The sequence below is a fragment of the Caenorhabditis remanei genome, chromosome I (genome assembly GCF_010183535.1).
Source record: "Caenorhabditis remanei strain PX506 chromosome I, whole genome shotgun sequence".
In the NCBI taxonomy this organism is placed as follows: Eukaryota; Metazoa; Nematoda; class Chromadorea; order Rhabditida; family Rhabditidae; genus Caenorhabditis; species Caenorhabditis remanei.
In genome coordinates, this window is record NC_071328.1 from 7,198,018 (window position 1) to 7,213,821 (window position 15,804).

The 15,804-nt window shown below is 38.7% G+C and overlaps 2 protein-coding genes across 2 annotated transcripts; one reads left to right on the forward strand and one right to left on the reverse strand.

Annotated features, from left to right (window-relative positions):
* Positions 1 to 246: 246 nt before the first annotated feature.
* Positions 247 to 4,201, forward strand: GCK72_001379 (uncharacterized protein; the record flags this gene model as incomplete). The annotated part of the gene is made up of 12 exons (XM_053722938.1): positions 247 to 275; positions 323 to 430; positions 492 to 567; positions 616 to 727; positions 834 to 1,003; positions 1,153 to 1,499; positions 2,098 to 2,935; positions 3,063 to 3,269; positions 3,319 to 3,414; positions 3,460 to 3,571; positions 3,624 to 3,754; positions 3,806 to 4,201. The coding sequence occupies 12 exons, from the start codon at positions 247 to 249 to the stop codon at positions 4,199 to 4,201; spliced, it is 2,622 nt and encodes an 873-aa protein (XP_053591583.1).
* A 2,622-nt stretch (positions 4,202 to 6,823) lies between these two features.
* On the reverse strand, positions 6,824 to 15,624 carry GCK72_001380 (uncharacterized protein; the record flags this gene model as incomplete). Its single annotated transcript, XM_053722939.1, has 12 exons — positions 6,824 to 6,969; positions 7,040 to 7,133; positions 7,205 to 7,861; positions 7,945 to 8,413; positions 8,460 to 8,668; positions 8,741 to 8,842; positions 8,899 to 8,950; positions 9,032 to 9,085; positions 10,560 to 10,639; positions 11,429 to 11,521; positions 12,168 to 12,221; positions 15,454 to 15,624. 12 exons carry the CDS (start codon positions 15,622 to 15,624, stop codon positions 6,824 to 6,826), a joined length of 2,181 nt encoding a protein of 726 aa, XP_053591584.1.
* Between the last annotated feature and the right edge of the window lie 180 nt (positions 15,625 to 15,804).

Here is a 15,804-nt window from a genome sequence, read left to right on the forward strand (position 1 = left end):
CAGTTTTCTGAATTTTTTGTTACAAACACACATTACTTTCATTTTCAGTCCAAAACTCTATTTTTCTGCTTGAAAACCGTACCCTCTGGCTCTCGAGATCGATCTCTTACCAGTGAGCATGCAAGCGCGCGCCATCGCACTTCAATTTTCCATTTTATTTTTACCAACAAAATTCCCTTTTTACCTAGTTTTCTCTCGTGTTTTTTGCTTTCTTTCTTCACTAATTTCAGTAATTTGCAGGTAATAATGTATGGGGGATATCAAGGAGCCTATGGGTAAATTCATTGTTCAACGAAGATAAAAATTCACCCGTCATTTTCAGGGCCTACGGAAGTCAACAGTATGCCGCAGCTGCCAATGCGGCTAATGCTGCTAATAGAGCCAATGCATATCAACAGGGACATCCACAACCGGCTCAAAATTATTATACGTTAGTCTTAAATTTTTTAATACATAAATTCATGTGACTCGCTAGCAAATCGATTTTTCAGAGGGGTAAATCCATATGCAAATTACGGTTATGGTGGAGTTAATGCGCCCTTGCCACCACCGCCGCCACCGCCACCGGTTTGTTTATCAAACAAATTTTGTTTTTTATTTGCAAAAATTTTTCAGGCTCCACAAACGAACTATGGATCAACTTATTCATCATTCCCATCACAGGCAACAAAAATGACAGCTCCCAGCGCTTATTTCAAAAAAGCACAAAGTACACCATCAAATCAAGGTTTGTATAGCATTCATATGTTTTTGGATGAGAAGAGTTGCATATTTGCGTATTTTCCGTTTAAAACTCGAAAATCGCTCACAGGAATACGCCCTAGTTTTTCTAGGTGCATTCAATGGATATGATGCAGCAGTATATAATTATGCTCAACAAACAACACAGAGTGCTCAAAATACAGCAAATCACATTGGTGCCACGTGGAATAATACAACGGGTGGAGCAGCTGGTAGAAACAATAAACAATCATCTGGTGATAATAATATGTTCTACTGTGAGGTAAGAATTTGCAAGAAAATTCGAATTGCGTTTATTCTTGGAAACGTTTGTAAAATACTTGAGTCATATTATAATTTAGACATACAAATTATGCAAATACTTTCATGCAAATACTTTCATGGAAACATCTAAAATCTGTCGATTTTCAGACGTGCAAAGTGTCATGTGCGGGTGCAATAACTTATAGAGAGCACTTAGATGGAAAAGGACATAAGAAGAGAGAAGAATGTTTGAAAACAGGAAAACATCCCGTTTCATTGGCAAAACATAAACTATCATATCGGTGTGAGTTGTGCGATGTAACTTGTACTGGACAAGACACCTACAATGCTCATATAAAAGGAGGAAAACATATAAAAACGGCAAATTTACACAAGAAAATGGGAAAATATGTGCCAGAAGATGTTCCAACAATAATTGCACCTGGCGTAGATGGTCCTATTGAGACGAAAGCCAAACCAAAGTGGCATCAACAACAAATTCCTGGAACAAAAAAGTAGGTCATATCTGAAATTTATAAAAAAAACTATAGTTGTCAAATTTTGTTTCTGAAAATTACTGACATTTTAAGGAGACAATCTGAATAGATAATTTTTAATTTTATGCATCCAATCAGTTATTCGATCGGGAAATGCTGAAAATTACTGAAAAGTTATGAATTAATTTCCCATCATCGACTTAAATGAATCTCCACAAAGTTCTCGAAATCATATTACTCTAGATCATTTTCATTCACTCGTTTTTGAAAAAAGACATGTGCGAGGAAAACGAGGGAACAGTGTGCGTTTTGCCGTGATGGTGTTTGCACGCTCTGCATTCGATTAAAATGTTCCCTCCCCGGGGAGCTCCCCCAGATCTTATACTCTTTGAATTTTTTGTGTAGAATTACTTCTAATTTGAAACTGTTCTGTTTCAGCAGTGATTTAGTAATAAAGTACGACTGCGAAAATGACTTTTCCAAGCGATTCATGAAATAGAGTCTTTGTTGACATGAAATGTTTTTAATAATTGTTCTCGTGAACGAAACTGTTACGTTTGTAAGGTGTTCGATGTTAAAACAAAGTTCAAAATTAAAAAAAAAAGATAATTTTCAGAGTTATTGGTATCAACACTGTGCAGTTCGTGGGCGGCCATAAACTCAACTCCACTGGACAACTTGAGGAAAAGAAGCGAGTAGTAGCGCTGACGGTTGGATCCGCTGGAAAAAAGGAGGACTCAGGAATGGAGCCAATCATAGTAGAAGATGAAATGTTGCAAGCAATGATTGTAGCTGAAGAAATACAACCAGTTGGAGCAGAATATGTTATGGAGGACCGGGATGCAACCGGAAAGTTAGTTCAGTTCCATTGTAAACTGTGCGACTGCAAATTTTCGGATCCAAATGCTAAAGAAATACACATTAAAGGAAGACGTCATCGAATGAGTTATAAACAACAAGTTGATCCAACTCTTATAGTAGACCAAAAACCTTCAAACAAAAAATCAGACAAAGGAGCCAAAAAAGGGATGGACTACTTACCAATGAAATTCAAATGCACCGTCGTTCCGCCCACTCCTAAAGGCCGAGAAATGAATATCGTTGATGATAGAACTGTAGATCAAAAATATCAATCACTACATCCTGGAAAGGAATACAACGATAATATCGATCGATTCTTGGCAGATGTGAAGAGCTGTTTCAAAATGGTTTCAGACAAAATAGGAGAAGTTTCTGGAGAATCAACTTCTGAATCGGAAGTTACCACAGCTCAGACGCCTACGAATGGAAAAACAAATAACCCCCGTATTTTGATAGGTTGCATCAGATGTGGACCTTTCTCGAAGAAGACTTACATCAAGGCAGACGCATATGCAGATATGGTTCTTACGTGTACTCCACTGCCAACTCCAGAATTGGTTCAAAGAATGACAGACACATTTAGAGAAGTTTCGGTGAGTTGATCGATTTCAAAACAGATATGAACCTAATTTTTACAGTGATTATTTAAAATTTTACCTTCAAATAATTGTTTTCATAAAGTGTTTTGTTCCTCATAGAGACAATAATCCTAATTTTCAGACGGATCTAACTATTGAATCCGACCCTACATCTGGAGTTTGTGTAATTATCTCTGCCAACTATTTCCCAGAATTGAAATGTCGTGTAATGATAACATCTCCGTCACTCAGAAGCGAAGAAGATTCAGAAGGTGCCAAATCAGAATTCCCAGAAAAAGCCATGTGTCTGAATGCATTAGCTATGATGCGGAGCACGAAATGGTATGAGGTGTGTTCAAAACCTTCACAATGCCCAACTTTTCTCGTATTTTTTGCAGAATCATTGCCTATATTTAAATTCTTGTCACCAAGTAATTCGTCTGATTCGTGATCTCCGTAGCCGACACGCAGTTTGGGAAAGTCTGAATGATCACGTCAGTTTTTTAACCTCTTGTTTTAGTCAATCTATGAATTTCCAGCAACTTGAACTGCTCGTCTCCAACGTCATTGACTCTACTCCGTCAGTCTTGAATCCGGCCGAAGCATTCAAACGAGTTATTGAAGCTATTTCATCCGGTTATCTTCATTCGGGTACGATTTATTGATAGAAAATTAATTGCGACTATAAAAGCAAATTTTTCAGCTATTCTAAATGACCCATGCGAATCGACAAGCATAAATGTCTTGGATGCTTTGAGTGATGAACAGAAACACTCATTGACCTGCTCGGCACAATCGTTCATTCGAAAAATAGGTTTCAATAAAATCCATGAGGCAAATACCTACTTTTTTCATTAGCTAAACTAAAAAAATTCCCATTTACAGGTTCTTGGAATCGATCGACTCGTGGATGTTGCGCCAGGTATTCCAACAAAGAAACGTCCATTCGATACTTCTAGCAGAGATGTGATCGGAGAGATGTATGATGAGATGTTAGGATACGATGGTCCGGTTATTGACCCACGGCCACCCGGAGTAGGAAAAGACTTTGTTGAGGAAGACTATGCAGGAATTGATCAGGACGATGGAGAGCCACAAGCGAAAAGAGGAAAACTCGACGATTTTATTGAGGAACAGAAAATGGATACAACGAAAGAAGAAGCAAATTTGGCTACGGAGACTGTAGAGCTAATGTCAACAGAAGAAGAAGAACGTAACGTGGCGGACCCAGTAAAGCCAGATAAATCAGAGGCCGCTGAACCAATGGAAGAATTTGTGTAATCGCCCTTTTGTATTTGGTATCTTTTTTTCAAACGTTCGCTGTTATTCCCCCGAAGTAGCATTTGAGAGCTTTCTACTGCGTAGATTCTATTTCCAGAGTTTCTTATCTAGTTCATCTATATTCAAAAACATTGTCCCGTTTTTATCAAAAACCCATCTTTCACTCATTTTTCACTGATCTTCGTCTCTGTTTTCATCATGGGTTCATTACCTGTTGTTTTTTTTTTCGACTTTCGCTACCCCCAGAAAAGGGCCATAATATATAAATAAATCACATTTATTTAAAGTCGAGAATATGTAGATAAATTCCCAAAATTATCGTTCAAATGTTTTATTCATATTTGATGAAAAATAGCTACTATAGGCGATTAAGTGACCCAATGCTATGATGACTTCGAACTTTATACAATTTCCTTATAATTTGTACTTGATTTCGCCATCACGGCGAAATTGTGTGATACTTTCACTTTTTTCCGAATGTTATGAATTTTGTTTTCCAGTGACTTCAAAACAGTCCCCCGACACATCGGAGTGTTATGAAGGACAAAAGGACGTATCAAAAATACATTTAAACTGAAAGACAGTCTGAGATACAATAAGTGTTCCTTCTGGGTAGCATGCTACCGCCCACAACACTATACTGCATTTCTTCCCATCTAACAATCCAAATTTCAGAAAAAGACTCGGAATTAAAAGATTCAAATTGAAAGACAGTCCGAGACACAATAAGTGTTCCTTCTGGGTAGCATGCTACCGCCCACAACACTATACTGCATTTCTTCGCATCTAACAATCCAAATTTCAGAAAAAGACTCGAAGTTAGAAGATTCAAATTGAAAGACAGTCCGAGACACAATAAGTGTTCCTTCTGGGTAGCATGCTACCGCCCACAACACTATACTGCATTTCTTCCCATCTAACAATCCAAATTTCAGAAAAAGACTCGGAATTAAAAGATTCAAATTGAAAGACAGTCCGAGACACAATAAGTGTTCCTTCTGGGTAGCATGCTACCGCCCACAACACTATACTGCATTTCTTCGCATCTAACAATCCAAATTTCAGAAAAAGACTCGAAGTTAGAAGATTCAAATTGAAAGACAGTCCGAGACACAATAAGTGTTCCTTCTGGGTAGCATGCTACCGCCCACAACACTATACTGCATTTCTTTCTATCTAACAATCCAAATTTCAGAAAAAGACTCGAAGTTAGAAGATTCAAATTGAAAGACAGTCCGAGACACAATAAGTGTTCCTTCTGGGTAGCATGCTACCGCCCACAACACAATACTGCACTTCTTTCTATCTAACAATCCAAATTTCAGAAAAAGACTCGGGAATAGAGAGAAAAAAAAGAAAGTTACAGGTGAAAATGTTTGAAACCGGGAGCTGCTCGAATAGTTACCTCCCAAAGCGTTATGTAGTGGTCGAATGATTGAGTTGAGTTGAGTCCAAATATAAAGTAAATATGTGTACGTTCGATTGGAGATACTGTTTTGATCACTTTTTCCTCTCGGTGAACTTCCGAAGCTCCACGTGTCAGTTGAATCCACGATGTCGTGCGTGGAGGACAGGTCACGCAGAAACTACAGATTGAGTGGATATTTCGCGTCAAGTTCACGCAAAAACCGTCTTTTATGAGAGTGTAAAAATGCTCTCTTGGGTCACCTGAATCCAATTGCTTACTTCTATTTTCGTAATTTTGTCAAGAGAGTTCATAATTCATCACTCAAAATATATAGTGCCCATAGAGTTCACAGCTCTGATATCTAAAGAGTTGAACGCCAAAAAGTCTCTGAATAAACTTTGGAATGCAGAACTTCATGGAGCCAAAAGTTGTGAATGTTACTTTTATTTTGAATCGCCCCGAATTCATCACGAACGTTTTTTGTGGAAACCATTTGGAATTTTAATGGAATTGAAAAATCAAAAATACAAAAAGGGCAAGAAAGAGAAAAAAGATACATAGGAAAATAAGGGAAACAATCGGGGGAAACATGGAAAAGGTGGCAAGAAAATGCGGTTCGAATCTCCGAAAAAAGGTTTTTCGATGATTCGAATGTTCGTTTTTCGTTGTTTTAGTTTAAATGGTACCGCATATATGAAAATTCACAAAAATCATTTAAAAAAAAGAAAAATTAAAGCAAAAAGGCGACTAGCTGCATGATGAGGAATGGATGATAAAGCCGAGAGAAAGAGACTTTTGGGAAATTCGAAAAATTCAATAAATATATTGTTAGGATGTCTTGAAAGAAACAAAATTTTAACCGAGAAAAAAAGCAAAATGAGGGCAATGGGTACGAATCGTCGGGGTTGAGGGAAAACCGGCAAGATTGATTGAAAATTTAAGAGAAAGAAGACAGACCTTGTGAGAAATAGATGAAGTTGCAAGGACGCTCAATAGAACCATTCAGGTAGAGCAAACTTGCAGCAACATCTATGTTAAAACATTTTCGAAGAGTCCATTTCAGAAAGAAAGAAACAAAAGGTGATGATGTGTGTGGTGTGCAAGAGGAAATCGGAAGGAAAAGTTGGGGAAATGAGCAATTTTAAGTGGCAAACAACAAACAAAAAGTGAAAAAAGAAAAACGACTAGACATATGGATTTGAACAAAGTGACACCTAAAGAACTAAGTTCGTATTGTGTGATGGTGTCCATTGGGAAGTCATTAACTTCCATTTCTCATAATTTGACTCAAGTTGATCGGAGAGCTCACCGAGTTTAGCAAACTCAGTGAAGGTGGCAAAAGCTTCACGAGCGAACATATCTGGAAAAATGAATAGTTGAATTGGAGATATTTGAGATAGGTTTTGTTTCCCAGTTCCCAAGGGACTTACCAATAAAACCGCATTGAGTTATCGGCACGTTACATGTATTTCGATCGAATACTTCCATAGTTACAGGCAATCCCTTCTCTTTTTCTTCTCGAGTCTGAAAATTTCCATTTTTGAAATTAAAAGTGTTAATGTCTACCACACTCTGTCCAGATGTTTCCAACTAACCTGTTCAAAATACTCCTCAACAATCCGGTGCGCCCATCTCTGACATAATCCCCACTCTCTGGCAGGATTCGAAATATCAGCGCATTTCACCAGCATATCACAGATTGTCAAAGAGTTTGTATCCCGTTGTTCTTCAGCTACATCCGTCACATGCATTTTATTAAACTTGGCAAGATATTCGAAGTGTCTTGAAATATCAGTTGCCAGAACCATCTCAACCATCGCATGCCTCATTTGAATGAACTCCTCTCTTGATAAATTCGAGAAAATATTCACATTCGCATTGTGTTGTAATGTTAGTTGGAATGCCAATGCAATGTGATGATTCTCCAGAATCGAATTGTCATTATAAAGAATAGCAAGTGACTGTCGAGTGTTGATCAAATAAGCATTTCCTCTTCCTGGATGATCCAAATCATGCACAGCTGCAGCAAGTAATGCAGCCACTGCATGAGATTCATTCACAAGAATTGCAACACTTGGAGAATCAAGGAAAAATGAAGTTGCTTGAAGGACATCTGCTGCATGAGTAGCATTATGATACGTGTTTCCAGCATGATAATGTGCTTCAATTGAGAGAATCCAGCGATTCAGAAGCTCATCTGAACATCCAAGAACATCGCAGACCTTCCATCGTTCAAACACTTTCATGCCAACCTGTAAACACAATTTTTGTGTTTTAGATATTTTTTAAATCGAATATTCTGTATTATCTCCAGTTAGATATTTCTAAAATTAACCTGTGATAGGGCGTGATGATCCGAGACTTTCTCAAGATGAAGTATGTCGAATTTCCAGCAATTGTCATTCTCCAAAGCATTCTTCACATCGGCAGATACCCTTCGTCGTTCTCCATGTGATCCCCGTTTTTCTCGATGAGCATCCACGACACTTCTCTTTCTCTGCCTTGCTGGATGATGCAGTCGTATTAAACCATCATAATACTGTGTGGCAATTCGATCAGCATCACGGAATCGATTGATAGACGGAGCATACAATTCATGAGAAGATAACACTTTCATAGCATCTTTTATCGTTTGAGCTGGTTCTCCATCTACCCGTGAGGAGACGTCACGGAGCATTGTGAGCACTTCAGAGATTGGAGCTTCGATACCGCCCGTTTGGGATTTCAGACTTTTTAGTGAGACATCGCGGAAAATTGCCGCTTCACCGGTTGTGTTTGAGCGTTTCATATACACGAACTGACTACTGAAAATAGAAGAAATGACAGTATTCGTACAGAACAGAAACTCACTTGTTCGCAAAAGGTACCCGTATAAACTTCCAATCGGAACTCCTCCTTCTTTCTTCTTCTCCACGTGCTCTTGGTAATGACTTCCTCCTCATTTCGGATTCCGGTTGCCCAATTACTTCAGATCGTATACACCCGGTTACGTTCTCGTATGCTCGATTGACGTATTGGACTACTCGTTGCTCGTCACACACTTCAACAGCTTGATCCGTCTGAAATTTAGATGACGGAGGAATGAAAAGAGCTGGAAGCGCACAGGAAATTGACTAAAAGAAAGGACTCACCTCATCTAATACAGCGAAAAGGGCGGGAAGAGCACGAATCCGATTGGCCAGTCGACCGACGTAATCGAAGAGTGTCACGTCACGCGTATTCCACGTCACATGCTGAAAAACCAAAGAATTTTTAATTGAAATCAATGAATTATTTAGCGAAATCTCACATGGATGATGTTGGATTGACCGAGAGCTCCCCGTCGTTTTTCGCTGATGTGCCTGGAATTTCGAATTCAAATTCAGATGATAAGACTTGAATGTTCGGATCAGAGTCAACCAAAACGTTGAGTGAAAACTCACTTTTCCGCAATTGACACAATCAACACTTCCTCCGTGCTCACCGATGAGACATCCCTGAAAATGGAAACTTTTCCAGATAATTTCCGTTGTTTCCACTCATCGTCCCCTTTTTTCTGTTTCATATCAATTTTGCGTACTTAATAGGCGTCGAAACAAAAAAGAAGAAAGGCAACAAAGAGCAGAACGATTAAAGAAAAAAGAGAAAAGACTCGATGGAAAGCAATTAAAAACGGCGGAGAAAAGGAATAGAAGAGGAGAAAAGAGTACTAACTACTGATGAGATGTCGATCTTTCATCTGTTACACGGAGAAGAGGTTCGGATAGTGATCAGAAAATTGTACGGTGTCCCGAATACACTATGAAAAGAATTGTTCAAACAAGTTTCTGTGTTAACTTTTCTGTAAATTATCAGTGTCGTTCTGGAATCTGTAAGCTCATTCTCTTCATGTTTGACGTCTTCCAGAGCCTTGATCGTGTCGCATCTTATACAAGTATCGTCCTGAAGGTTAGGTCCCTGTCTAGAATATTCCCAGTCTTTTCCATCATTTCCCCCATTCTTTGATTTGTTCGAATCCCCGAATCTTCCATTTACTAATCCATAATCACTTATGATCATCATTCTTTTCGACTTTGATCTTAAAGTCATCTTCTCTCTATCTACGTAATCCTACTACATCCATCTCATGTGTCCTTCTCTCTAATTTTTGCTCTTTTTCTGTTTTCTCTTGTTGTTAGAGAAATGGTGTGAGTGTGTCATCGGATTTGATGGAGAAAGCAGAAGAAGGCGTGAGAAAAGGGATACATGTGAGAAGAAGATATACATATATCTATCTAGTATGTATATATGCATTGTGAAACTGACACACATACACAAAAGAAACATAACATATGGGAGGAGAGAGTGAGATTTGTTGCCATTTTTCACACACAATGGACGGGTGTTGAGAGGAAGTGAAAACTCGAGGAAGTGGGACAAAATGGGTTAGGATCTTTGATTTGGTCTATACCAAGATTTCAGAATTTGTCAGATGCACTTGGGCTCCCAACGGGTGCAAAGTCCGGTTTCTTCGTTCAGAAGTCTGCATCTGATTCTCGTTTAGATCTTGTCATTCATCTATGGATATCCGGTCTGAATTTCTTAATTTCAGTCATTCTGCGTTTGCTGATCCCCTGACAAAAACCTAGTGTCCATTTCCACTCCAAGGTGTAAACGTATTGTGTACTCTAGTAAGTTTGCTCTAGTCTAGGCCGACGACGAACGGATGGACGAATGTTGTTGTTATTGGTTTTTCGATTGTACGAAGGTTGTATACGGGAAAAGAAGAGGAAGAAGAAGAGGAGAAGTTGAAAATCAAACAAAAATACAATTCGGAGTGTTCTTTTGTCATGAATTCGAATTATGACTACAATAGAACGCCATGACGATTTTGAGAGATCAAAATACCGTTAGCCCGCTATTAACCAAATAACTTTTTAGAAGCCAGACTGTTTCAGGTTTTCAATCGACTACTTCTAGAATTCCACTCACTTAGCAATTTGAGAAGGATGCGGCACCCGAAGATCGATAAATACAGCTAGAGGGCATATTGACTCGACGTCTGATGTTGCCTGAAAATTAATAAATTTCGTAAAAACTGAGATGTAGCATTTAGGTGCAGTTCGCATACATGTGTCCGAATTTATTCTTGAATTCATACATTTTGTAGACAGAAGTCACCTCAGAAGAATCGTGACGTGACGTTTTCTCACATAATATCAGTTTCTTAGCTCAGGTCAAGACAATTTCCAAGATTTAATCTGATAAGTCTATGTACTAAACTCAAATCCTCAAATCCTCGATTCGAAATTTTCGATCCCTTATCCTCATAATCTTCAATTTCCTCCTTTTCTGCTTCATTTAAAATCAAAATCTCCACTTCCTCAATAGTTCAATTGTTCACTAATCATGCACTTTTCGTCCCACAAACTCGCAACAATATGCTTCATCAAATCCCCCTTAATCCCCTTCTCTTTCTCTCGTTGAACTTCGAAAAAGCACCTGCTTTTTCAGCACAGGATTAGTCACATGAATATGCACTTTTCCGTTTTCTGAGGCTACAACGTCAGATCACTTTTCTCGTCATTTTGGAGATTTCGGGGGAGGAGAGAGGAAGGAAAAATTGTGTTCTAGGAGATAATTATGCTGGTTATTTTGGGCAGATTCTAGAAAAAAGAGAAAGTTCTGGAAATCGTGGAAGACAAGCATTTTCCGCCTATGATTAGAAAAAGAGTTTTCTAAAACTATTGGAGATTACGGTATATAATAGTTCTAACAGTTTGGAAATCCAGATTTCAGAAATACTGGGCTTGTGCAGATTCGTTATTTTTTTCTTGGAACTTATAAACCAGAAGACTCACCTGAGTTGGAAACGATATTGTACAATTCCATCCCGACGCCCTCAGCGAGTCGAGCAGCACACTTTCACCGGTACCTTCTGTCACGATCACTGCCTGCAAACAAGATATTTGATGATTAAAAAAAAGGTTAAATGTAGTTTTCAGATTTTAAAATGATTTGTTTTTACTGGTAGCTAGATTTCTATTGCTCATCTCATTTTTTTATTCTATTCAGTTTCCAGCACGGACCAAAATCCAGTTTTAAACTAGTCTAGTCTGACCAACCGCCGAGAAAATGTACCCGACCTTTAAAATTTGATTTGTATGATAAAAGACGATAGTTTCTTTCTTATCACATTTGCGTGTGTCTTCGAAGTTTCCGGTTTTCGTTTCAAAATTTACGAATTTATTGGACTTCCAGAAGAAAGTTAGTACGATTGAATGGAGGCCATGAGTACGAACAAAACGTATTGTTCGAAATTTAGATAAGATTAACTCTTTCCAAACGATTGGACAGGCGATTGAACATTTTAATTATTTAATGTCTCAAGTTGTTCTGTACCATTTAACAACGAGAATGGGGTTTTCAAACTAATCAAAAAGTCTATCAAAAGCCTTGGTTAATTGTGACTATATAGTGTCATCTAAGGATTAAGTAGACATCGCCTGGTTTTTGGACTTTTTTGGACCATCTTAGATCATCCTGGGTCCGACGAAACTTTCCAGATCACCGCAGCCCGTCTACAGTCCCCTGACTAACCTCGAAGCTCTTCTGATTCCCAATGAAATACTGATTCTCATGCATTCCAACTGGCTAAAGGTTGAAGTAAAAGCAAAAAGCGAAAGAGTTTTGGTTGGAAAAAAGTTGGAAGAAGAAGACTGCAGGAGGATGGTGTGTGGGAACAAGAACAAGAAGAAGAAGACGGAGAAGAAGAAGAAGCAAAAAGGGCCGTGTGCCCCCTCTCCGTCCCGAATGAATGAATGAATGCAATGTATGTATGTGTGCGAAAGTGTGTGTCACAGGTTATAATATTGCGTGTGTGTGTCGTCGGTGCTGCACAAAAATGTATGAGCGCCCTCCTGTGGTGAGGCGCTCCGGGAGTGTTGAGTACACCTTCGGCCAGGACTCTTATCAAACCATCTCTTCCCTTTTTTCAAAATGTTTGGGTTTTGTTACTTATAGTCGAACTGTCGGAATGCCACATCATCAGTTTTGGGTTTCGATCTTACAGTAAGACAGGATCGGATCCGCCGTTGGTTACTACATGGGTGGAAGTCTATTATCTCAAATTGCCGGTGGGATACTTTACTCCTTGAATATAAAAGCTCCTTCTTTTAGATTCAATACTCGAAATTGAGATCTGGAAACTGTGTCTAAGCAGAAAAATATTGATATTGTATCCCAGAAAGACCTGATTTTAGAAGACTACCTGAAGAGCTTCTTTGAACACGGATGCCTTTGAATTTGAGATGTCCTAGAATAGCTGGCACACTTTTCAGTTCCAAAAACTCTAAATACTTTTGCCATTTTTTGAAAGTATCGGATACTGTACTATTTGTAAGTGTGAAATTCGGCTGCAACACTGGGATCCCAGAGATAAGAAGTTATCTTCAGAAGACCAAAAGTTTGAAACTTTTCCGAAGAATCACCTACATTGGAAGCTGTAAATTAATTGAAATAGCGATTATCTTCCTAGAAAATCAAGCTCATATTTTCAGAAAATGGAATCAGAGCTAACTATTTTCAAGTGATTCCCAGTCGATCGGTATCATCTTGAGTCAAAGTGAGCCTTCGATCTTCCAAAGTTCCACGTCATCATCCATCCACTCAATTTCTTTTACTTTTTATTCAATTGCAAAGCCTCCGTCCAGGACCGGATCCTTTACCCTCTCTGGTACTCTAAGAGGGGTCTACTCTGACTAGAAGAAGAAGAAGAAGAGCTCATCATCATCTAGCTTCTCTCTCCTTTTTTTGTTGCCATATCCTATCCCAACCACACAACTTTGTTACTTACGGAGAGAATTCTCTCGTGCCTTCAGTTCTTCTTCTGCGTCTCCTTTGCTTTTTTCAGAAGAAGGCGCTTCAATGAAGAAGAAAAAGAAGGAGGAGGAGCACATAGAGAGGAGAAAAGAGCCGCGGCGCTGTGCTCAAAAAGGCGCCGAATACACGATTTGTCATCGAGATGAGCGCTTTGCTGACAGAAAAGAAGCAAAAGAGGAAAAAGAGCGAAGAAGAAGAGAGGACTCTTTCCGCATTCAGATGGACAAGAAGAAGAAGATCTTTGATGACGTGACGCTGGATTCAGAAGACATTTTCTTCTTTTTTCTTCTTGCAGAAGTATATCTTATCTAGAATATGTTGCTTCTGAATCATCTAGTCTTGAAAGACTCTTGAGTAACCTACGGATGTTTAAGTAGCAGACTGGTTACCAGAAGTCGGGAGGTTTCAGAATCCCAGATGGTTTAGTCTTAGAATACCTATATTCAGATTCTGATAGGGTCTCTGTAGCTCAAAATGTAAAAGGACGCATATGACGCGTATTTTCAGTCAAGAAACTCTAAGAAAATCTGGGTTCAGCGTTGGTTTAAACTTTTCAATGAAATTGTTAAATTCATCTTTTTCAATGAATGAAAAACTTTAATCTTTGTGTTCTCAGATGTTGAGTTATGATTTCAGTTGAAGACGTTTCTTTTTCACTGGAAATTCTAATTTCAGATTGATAATTGAAAGAAAAATGTTCTAGAAAACTGTAATGACGTTGGAAAGACGTCACCTTCTCCCGAGAGAGATTCTGAAAATTTACATAAATGCCTGTGCTCAAAGAATCCTCGGATATCAACAAGTTTTCCGTTTTTTTTCTAGAAACGATATGGTCTTGAGGTTTTCTTTGTTTCTTTTCTGGATTGCTCCTCTCCATTCATGGAAATGGCAACATCAGGAAGAGCAGGTGTAATATTCTCAAAGTTTTTCTTTTCTATTTCTAGAAGTTCCTCTCGTTTCCCTCTGACTCCAGAAACATGCAGAATTCAGTATTTCTTCCCACCATGAATTCTTCAAAAAATATTGCAACTGTAAAGCAAACAGAAACTTCCGAGTGATACTGTAGTCATGGGAAACTGTTGTTCTCCAGGGTGAACAAAAAACGGAGAATAAGATTTTTTTGTTGTTTTGCAATAAATTTGTTGTGGGAAAAAAAGGGGAAAAAGAACACAAGGGAGCAGAAAAAAGAAGAAAATGGCTATTGTTTTGGGATAGATGACTTGGGAAGGCTGTCAAAATTTGGTCGTCGGCAGGACGAGGCTTTTGAGAATTTGTGGAAGAGTCGTCGGTTGGCAGACGACGTTAATTAGTATTGATACTCAGTTAGGCATTACGAGAAATCACGTGGAAAAACAACGGGTCGAAAACAACTATATCATTCGGATTTCGTTTTTGTGCTGTCGGTGTTCGATGAAAATGAGCCCCTTATACAGTTTTCAGAGGAGACGTAATCAATTGAGATCCGAAATGTTATTTTCAAGTTAAACACTGACAGCATTATCTTAGAAATTATAGGAATTATTGTTGTCTGGAGAAATAATTCTATCTCTCATACCGTACCTAAATATATAATCTTGGGAATGGAAATCCAGCAAAGTAACAGAAGTCAAGTTTTGAAAACCAACATGGATTTTTCAGTTTGATATAAGAAGAAAAAGTAATTCAAGTCATGTTTGAATAAAAATGTTCCAAAATTGAAAAAGGAAATCCCAATTTCGTTTCAAGAGGTTCTAAGTCAGTTTTAGAACTGATTCAAAAGAGTACTGCAGTCTGAAAAACTATCTAGCAGACATTCTCCGACTATAAATATCGAAAATTTTAGAGTTGACTCAAGTTGAATAAACTTTCGGGAATACGATACGACGCGGTTATCATCGACACGCGTGCTAAAAAACTCAAAACCCAACTCTCCGAATTTGTAAGAAACCTAGCGATGGGTTACTGTAACTCATAATTTCCTAGAAAATTTGAAAATTCTTCAAAAAGAAAAAAGGAAAAAACTCACCGTTTTGTGCATCTTCACCTGCATTGGTCCGAATGTATCGTGGGTATTTGATGTTGCTGATCCAGTTGCCACCGTCAGAAGAGGTGTCGGTTGTTGATGGGGTGTTCTCGATGAGGATCCACTTCCACCACCACCATTTTCAGAATACGACCCACCGCAGCACCATCTCATTGCAATACACTGGTGCTCGGTGTGCTGTGTGTGTATGTGTGTGTATGCCTCTTCTAGCAGTGTGCTGTGCTGTTGCTGACTGCCCCCCCCCCTTCCGAAGCTTGCTAGCCCAGCCATTTCTCTCTCTTTTTCTCTCCTCTTCTCACTTTTCTCATGGCGCCTTTCTCTCTCATACTTCTC